At 45.1% G+C, this 8,543-nt stretch overlaps 1 protein-coding gene across 4 annotated transcripts; it reads left to right on the top strand.

The window, feature by feature from the left end:
- The first annotated feature begins 368 nt into the window (after positions 1–368).
- Positions 369–2,347, top strand: LOC118967575 (spindlin-2). 4 transcript variants are annotated; one of them, XM_036994141.2, is made up of 2 exons: positions 369–789; positions 1,399–2,347. In XM_036994141.2, exon 2 carries the CDS (start codon positions 1,401–1,403, stop codon positions 2,175–2,177), a length of 777 nt encoding a protein of 258 aa, XP_036850036.1. In that variant the 5' UTR covers positions 369–789; positions 1,399–1,400; the 3' UTR covers positions 2,178–2,347. The 4 variants fall into 4 exon arrangements, with proteins under 4 accessions (XP_036850036.1, XP_036850035.1, XP_036850034.1 ...); XM_036994140.2 differs by having other exon boundaries at positions 373–751; XM_036994139.2 differs by having other exon boundaries at positions 374–801.
- Positions 2,348–8,543: the final 6,196 nt, after the last annotated feature.

Raw genomic sequence — 8,543 nt, 5'->3', positions numbered from 1 at the left:
TTCTATAAATTTAAAACAAGCCACTATTTCTCTAAAGCTAGGTCCTATATTTCAAAAAAAGCCTATACCTGCTTTGTAGAAACTCTTACAATGTATATCACTGTGTATGAAAATAATAGATATGTGTGCTATGTACCTGGATAAAGGTATGTTTTTGGCATTCATAGACATTTATGTATGACTATAAAGAATTTCTGTATCCATATATGTTTTGAAAAGATACTTCTGAGTGAATGTGTAAACAAAAAAGGTGAGCAATGTGTGTAAAATGAAAGGGCACTCCAGGAGGAGAGGTGAGGGGTGGAGCTAGAGAGCCAGAGAGGGTGGAGGTGGGGAGGAAGAAAAGAGTAAAGGACCACCACAGGACCCACAGAACTGAATTTTGGAAAAGGGACGAGAACCCAAGACTGCCTCCAGGGAAAGGAAGGCTAGCAGCACAGTGTTCACCAGAAAGGGAAGGCCTCCTTTCCAAAAAGAAATTAAGACCATAGTTCTTCACAGAGAGAGGGAGGAGACTGAAACGGCGGCAGCGGCTGGTAGGAACCCGATGTGGCAGAGGGGCCGCCGCCGCCGCCGCCGCCAACAGGGAGGCGGAGGTCCCGCGAGCCCAGAGCTAGGGACACTGCCGCCATCCTCTTCGCCTGCGGATCCTCTCCTCCCAGCTCTTGCAAGCACCAGGCTCGTCGCCTTCCGATCCTATTTCGATAAAGGCTCACAGCTGAGGCAGCCGCGAGGTGTCCGATTTGAGCACGTGAGGCCCTCGATCCAGGGCGGTGGACGCCAGGCAGGGCAAGGCCATTGGTGGGCGCCAGGATGGAGAAGGGGGATGGGAGAGACTCCTGCAGGAGGCCGGGGTGGAGGAGGGCACCGGGTGAGCCTGGGGAGGAGTGCGGCGGGCAATAGGAAAAGGGGCTGGCGTTTGGAGCCAGGCAAGAAATTGAAGGTGAGCACGGGGAAGCGAGAGCGCAACGTGCCGGGGAAGCACTTTTGGGCAGATGGGGTGTGTGGGCAGCACGCTGAGGCATTCGGGGCAGGAGGACAGTGAGTGCGTGTGGGTCAAGGCCGTGGAGGGACAGGCGCTTTGCTGTAGACTGGAAGTGGGCGCCAGTGGCGGGTGGTGGAGGCAGTGGACTCTTCACAAGGAGGTAGCCCGCCCCCTCCTGCAGAGTTCTTAAAACCCCAGCTAGCACCACTGCCGCTGCCTGCCCTTCCCCGCAGCCTAAAAGAACGCTAGAGAGAGCACTTGCAGGCACGCAGCCAGGATTTCCAGCATTGCTGCCAGGCTCATGGGGAAAATTAGGCGCCTGCGCAGGGTACATAGAGAAGTCGCTATCAGGAGAATTTCACCTTATGACATACTACTGAATGCTTCTCTTACCTTCTCTCCTCCCCCTGCAGGCATGAAGACCCCGAACGCACAGGAGGCAGAAGGGCAACAAACCAGGGCAGCTGTGGGACGGGCCACCGGGTCTGCAAACATGACGAAGAAAAAAGTCTCCCAAAAGAAGCAGAGAGGCCGACCTTCATCCCAGCCCCGCAGGAACATCGTGGGCTGCAGAATTTCACACGGATGGAAGGAGGGCGATGAGCCCATCACCCAGTGGAAAGGAACTGTGCTGGATCAGGTGCCTATAAATCCCTCTCTTTATCTGGTGAAATACGATGGAATTGACTGTGTCTATGGACTAGAGCTTCACAGAGATGAAAGAGTATTGTCTCTTAAAATTCTTTCCGACAGGGTGGCATCATCTCAAGTCAGTGATGCAAACCTTGCAAGTACCATAATTGGTAAAGCTGTGGAACATATGTTTGAGGGTGAGCATGGCTCTAAGGATGAATGGAGGGGAATGGTTTTAGCCCAAGCACCGATCATGAAAGCCTGGTTTTATATTACGTATGAGAAAGATCCTGTCTTGTACATGTACCAGCTTCTAGATGATTATAAAGAAGGAGACCTCCGTATCATGCCAGAGTCCAGTGAGTCTCCTCCAGCAGAGAGGGAGCCGGGAGGAGTTGTAGATGGCCTGATAGGTAAACATGTGGAATATACCAAAGAAGATGGCTCCAAACGGATCGGCATGGTCATTCACCAAGTAGAAGCCAAACCCTCTGTGTATTTCATCAAGTTTGATGATGATTTCCATATCTATGTCTATGATTTGGTGAAAAAGTCCTAACTGTTAGGGTAAACAATTGCCACATTTGTGAAAACAAATGTATACTTTGTAGACATGCAAAATAATGTTGCTTTTCAGTGTATTGAAAGCTTAGGGTCTCTGTTAATTCAACATCTTTGCCAGCATAACTGTTGTTTTGTTCTGAAAAATACAAATTTATGTGGACATGACATGCTGTGTGTATGGACTTTGTCATGTTGAAAAGATTGGGTGTGTTTGGTGGATGGGGCATGAAAGGAAGGAACAGCTGTAAATTCAGGCTGTGAGTAAAGTTCAGCTAGTATCATAATCAGTCATCTAAAAATGGAATAGGACTTAGCTCGTCTGGTCTAGGGAGGGGGACAGAAAGAACTAGACATGGGCTGTGGGGGAAGGAAAAAGGGGAGATGACTGCTTAGGAAGAGGTGGGGAGGTGCCAGAAGTGGAGAGGCTCCCTGAGGGGAGGAGTGGCTAAGAGGGGGAGGCACCCAACTAGAAGAGGGTGAGGGATAACAGAGGAGAGTGAGGTCCTGGGACTTAGAGGAAAACAGACAGAATAAATTGAGTAGAGAAATGCAAAGAAGCTTAGAAGAGGTCCAGAGCAAGGGGCAGAAAGGCAAAGTTGGCAGGATCTGGGGAGAGGCCAAAGGATGCTCAATGGGAGGGGCCAGAAGGAGAGGGCCACTGAGGAAGGGGCACTTCTAAGAAGAAAGACCGGCAGAGGGAGCAAGCATGCAGAAAAAGAGATGTAAGGAGTGGGGACCGTGAGGCATGGAAAGGCCCAGAAAAAAGTTGGACTTCTGGCAGTATCCACAGTGCCCTCCCTGGCTCTGTGCACAAATAATGTGGCAACTGTCAAATAAGCCAGATGGATTGGAGGGTCCCTGGAAAGGCATTTTGACAGGGATGACTTAAGACTTAAGCAGGAGACAAGTTTATAACCTTAAAAGGCTTTTCCTATTTCAGGGAGTTATGCCACACCTGCTGAACAGAACCCCAGCCCTCAGCCTAAACACTCTAACATAGCACCCAATAAGCACGGTGGCCTCCTCACATTTCCCAGAAGTTACAGGTGCAGTAAATCCTGGACCTGAACATCTTGGTTCATTTCCCCTACACTGGATAAGCAGTTCTTGTGGGGAATTGTGGGGGTCAGTGGGGCACTCACAACTTAAGAGATGTGCCACCTTGCATTTGAGAAGTATTTTATCCAGAAAAATAGAATTTGGTTTGTACCCAGGTACAGCATTCCTCTCACTGGTTCTTCCTCCTACTGAGCTGAACTTTATCTCCCTACAGAGGAGAGGCATCAGAGGATTGAACCTAATGCTTCTCTCTGGGGCATGGGGAGTACTTGACAATCCATGCTTCTCTCAGCAGCTGCCTGAAACCATAGGTGGCTCCACCACATAGAGATCTGCTGCCCCCAGAAACCTCATTCTAGCTATACCCCAACAAAGCCGGTGGCTACCGACTCCTCACAGGTACCACTGGTCACTCTTGCCCACCTCAAGCCCATAGGCAGCTGGAATGAAAGTTTGTGGAGCTCTGTTTCCAGGTGAGATAGATGGCACCGTGCAGTGGGGCTGGGAGTTGTGACTTTGTACAACTGCTTCTTCAGAATAGCGTCACGTCATTGGGTGATGGTTGGTGGTGAGAGGGTGTGGTTACCCCAAAAAAGTCCCTCAGAGATAGGGTGCCCCAACACATGGGTCTCTTCCTCTCCTCCTTGCCTTTTCCCAGGCCTGCTGTGGAAGTTCCCTTCAAAACCCTCTCTCTGGTTTCCCCACGCCACATTTCAGTAAAATATACCCCCATCCCTCAAAGAGAGAGCTCTGGTGATGCACCCCCAACCCCCACTGTCTAGACTTCCCTAAACTCCATGTACAGCAGGGGTGAGGAGGAAGTAAGGAGCTTCCAGGAGTTGTAAGAAGGTGGTAATTCCGGTTTACTCTCCACCCAACATGAACTGAAGCTGTTTGCCTCAAGAATTACGCAAGGCAAACCCACCCCACCATAGCAGGGATTAGTTTTCTTTCATACATCACACAATTTAGTCTAGCAAACATCTGCAGGCCATCCATGAGCCAATTGCAACCAACTATTCATATTTTGTTTGATCTTTGTATTTTTATTGCTTTCTAATTTTCAATTAGCTACTTAGACATTTGGGAGATTTCACATTACAAAAGTCTATGTTTCTGGCTCATCTGAAAATAAAAACAACAACAAACAAAAAACCCTAAAACAATAAATTGAGGATTAGGGCCCACATTCCAATAAGGATACAAGCAGTTGGGTCTGAGGAAGGGCTCAGCCCGTTTTAGACTCAGAATGCTCTCTCAGGTTGGCCATGCCCCCAAGCTGGCCTGCTTCACTCAACAAAATGCCCAGTTGTCCGCTGGAGGCATCTGAATTAGCTTTGGAGATAGACCCAGGGGAAACTGCCTAGCCTACACTTACTTGCTTACTTGCTCCCATTTGCTTTTTAATTTATTAGCTTTATCTTCCTCCCATGAATACTTACTTCAGATGTGCTCTCTTCTCGCCAGTCTTCTAGGCATAGGTACTTATGATATGGTAATGAACAAAGGACACAAATAAAATAACCTTACCTTTACGGGCTTTCATTTTCATGTGGGAGACACACAATAGCAAATATAACACAAGTGAAATATAGTGAATATATAAGTGATAAGCATTAGGGAGGAAAAATAAATGAAGAAATGGATAATTGATATTACAGGGAAGATGCTGCAATGGGATAAATAGGGAGAACAAAGTAGGTTTCCCTGAGATCCTGTCTCCTGTTGGAAAATCTGAAGGCACTTAGAGAACTGAATCTGTGGCTGTCTGTGGAAGGAGTATTCCAGGTGCACCAAGTGTTGAGGCTGCAAGGTAATAGTAAGCCTAGGATGTTCAAGGAATTCTGAGGTTACAAATTTCTCTGAAGCTGAGTGAGCAAGGAACAGAATATCAGGAAGTGAGGTCAGAGATATGATACGGATATGTGAGAAGCAGAAAGCTTACAGCCTTTGATGTCCTAAAATGTAATTTGTCTTTTACACTGAGTATGATGAGAATCCATTCAAGTATTTTCACCATAGGCATATGTTTTGTCTCCTATTTTAGCAAGATTACTCTGACAACTCTGGAGAGTAGTCTCTATTGGTTAGAAGTATGGAAAAGCAAGATCAATTCAGAACTTCCAGTAATACAGATAACAGTATGGTGGTTAAACCAATTTCATAGCACTGGGTGTGAAAAGAACTGGTCAAATTCTGGCTATATTCTGAAGCATAGCCTGAACGATTTGCCCTTAGACAAAATATCCAGTGTAATAGAAATACAGGATGTGTCAATGACAATATCAGATTTTATGATATCCTTGAGTCACACAACCTTCCAAGGAAACATATGAGGCATTTGGTCTCTTATTATCCCAGATTGAGTGTGCAATCCTGATGAAGAGACTTATTTGAGAATGAGAAACTGACCCCAAAAACCTATATAAATTCTTATCTCAGCTTCACCTTGAAATGTTCCCTAGCCCTTCTCTTAAAACTAGGTGAGAACTAAAAGATGTTATCATGTCAATAGGCATCAGGTACCCCAAACAGAATTTGTCATGGATGTAAAACAGTACAGGATTTAACATAATTGGATATTCAAAAGGAGGCAGGATTTGGACAGGCTTTGAATTGTACCTTGACTGGGTAAATGACAGATGCTTATACTAGTGTAGAATTGTTCAAAGGGCATTGCCTAGTTTACATCCCACTTTCCATTCCCCAAGCTCAAGTGATATTGTCCTTTGTGAGTATGAGTTAAAACGGAGCTGTGTATGTGTGATACAATGAGTTATAAGAAAAACATATTTGTCAATTAATATATGATAAAGGAGCCATGGACATACAGTAGGGAAATGACAGCCTCTTCAACAGCTGGTGTTGGCAAAACTGGACAGTTACATGCAAGAGAATGAAACTGGACTATTCTCTAACCACATACACAAAAGTAAACTCAAAATGAATCAAAGACCTGAATGTAAGTCATGAAACCATAAAACTCTTAGAAGACAGCATAGGCAAAAATCTCCTGAAAATAAACATGAGCAACTTTTTCCTGAAGGCATCAAAAGCAAAATGAACACATGGGATTACATCAAGCTAAAAAGCTTCTGTACAGCAAAGGATACCATCAACAGAACAAAAGGCATCCTACAGTATGGGAGAATATATTTGCAAACAACATATCCGACTAGGGGTTAACATCCAAAATATATAAAGAAATCACATGCCTCAACAACCAAAAAGAAAATAACCCCATGAAAAAATGGGCGGAGGATACGAACAGACAATTCTCCAAAGAAGAAATTCAGATGGCCAACAGGCACAGGAAAAGATGCTCCACAACACTAATTATCAGGGAAATGCAAATTAAAACCACAATGAGATATCACCTCACACCAGTTAGCATGGCCAGCATCAAAAAGACTAAGAAGGACAAATGCTGGCGTGGATGCGGAGAAAGGGGAACCCTCCTACAGGGCTGGTGGGAATGCAAACTAGTTCAACCATTGTGGAAAGCAATATGCAGGTTCCACAAAAAAACTAAAAATAGAAATACCCTTTGACCCAGTAATTCCACTGCTAGGAATTTACCGAAAGAATATAATTTCTCAGATTCAAAAAGACATATGCACCCCCATGTTTATCACAGCACTTTTTACAATAGCCAAGATATGGAAGCAACCTAAGTGTCCATCAGTAGATGAATGGATAAAGAAGAAGTGGTACATATACACAATGGAATACTATTCAGCCTTAAGAAAGAAACAAATCCTACCATTTGCAACAACATGGATGGAGCTAGAGGGTATTATGCTCAGTGAAATAAGCCAGACGGAGAAAGACAGGTACCAAATGATTTCCCTCATTTGTCTAGTACAACACAAAGCAAAGCTGAAAGAGCAAAACAGCAGGAGACTCACAGACTCCAAGAAGGGACTAGCAGTTACCAAAGGGGAGGGGTGGTGGAGAAAGGGTGGGGAGGAAAGGAGAAGGGGATTGAGGGGTATTATGATTAGTACACATGATGTCATGGGGTATCATGGGGAAGACAGTGTACCACAGAGAAGACAAGTGCTGACTTTGTGGCATCTTACTACACTGATGCACAGTGACTGCAATAGGGTATGGGGGGAACTTGATAACATGGGTGAATGTAGTAACCACATTGTTTTTCATGTGAAACCTTCATAAGAGTGTATATCAATAATACCTTGATTTAAAAATTGTATAAAAAAAGAAATATATGTTTGGTCATTCTTATGACCATATATATGTTCCCCAGGTATATTTGGTCTTCATCCACAGCTCCTGAAAACACTGAAGAGTCTTAGAGGTGGAACAGATGTTTTGTCATGTTAATAAGAGACTTTTGGACCCCCACCCAAGGGCAGGGGCTGGAGGCTGAATCAGCCAATAGCCAATAATTTAGTCAATCACGACTATGCAATGAAGCCCTCACAAAACCTCTGAAAAGAGCTCACTCTTGCTTGTTTGCTCTGCTTTGCCTGCTCTGCTTGGTTGGATCCTGCTTCTTGGTCAGAGAGAGTGTCTATGCCTGGGGAACCAGAACGTTTCCACATGTTACTGAGCCCGGCCCCAAGCTCCACGAGGATAGAAGCTCCTTTACTGGGGACCTTGCCTTTTGTCTCTCTCCATCTGGCTGTTAACTTGTAGCCTTAATGGTATCCTTTATTAAACTGGTAAACATGTTTTCCTGAGTTCTGTGAGCTCCCCTAGCAAATTAATTGAACCTAATGGGGAGGTCATGGGGACCTCCAGTCTGTAGCTGGTAGGTCAGAAGCACAGGTAACAGCCTGGGGCTTGAGACTGGCATCTGGAGTAGGGGGATAAAGAGCAGTCTTGTAGGATGGAGCCCTTAACCTGGGGAATCTGGTGCTGTCTCCGGGCAGATAGCATCAGAAAGGAGTTGAGTTCTCCAACACCCTGCTGGTGTTCGAGAATTGTTTGGTATAAGTATGTGTGGGAAGACCCCCTCCCACATACTTACATGCATTGGAATCAGGTCTGGGTAACCAAGTGAAATTACACTGCTATTACTGCTGTGTATAATATTGTTAATGTTATACATATATGTAGGGAAAAATATACCATTGCATTTGGTGTCAGAGATATGTCAGTATGGTATTAGTGATCAGATCACACAATCAGTCCTGGTTTGTGCATGCATTATAAGGGGATCTGGTCAGAATCTCCCAACTCTTTTCCTCAGGTCATTACTGGAGACAATTGCAAAGTGCCACTTTGGAATGCCAAAAGTCGTCTTTCTTATCTTAGAAATGACAATACATCACCT

This window comes from Manis javanica, chromosome X (genome assembly GCF_040802235.1).
Source record: "Manis javanica isolate MJ-LG chromosome X, MJ_LKY, whole genome shotgun sequence".
NCBI classification, from domain to species: domain Eukaryota; kingdom Metazoa; phylum Chordata; class Mammalia; order Pholidota; family Manidae; genus Manis; species Manis javanica.
This window is presented reverse-complemented; position numbering and strand designations above follow the sequence as displayed.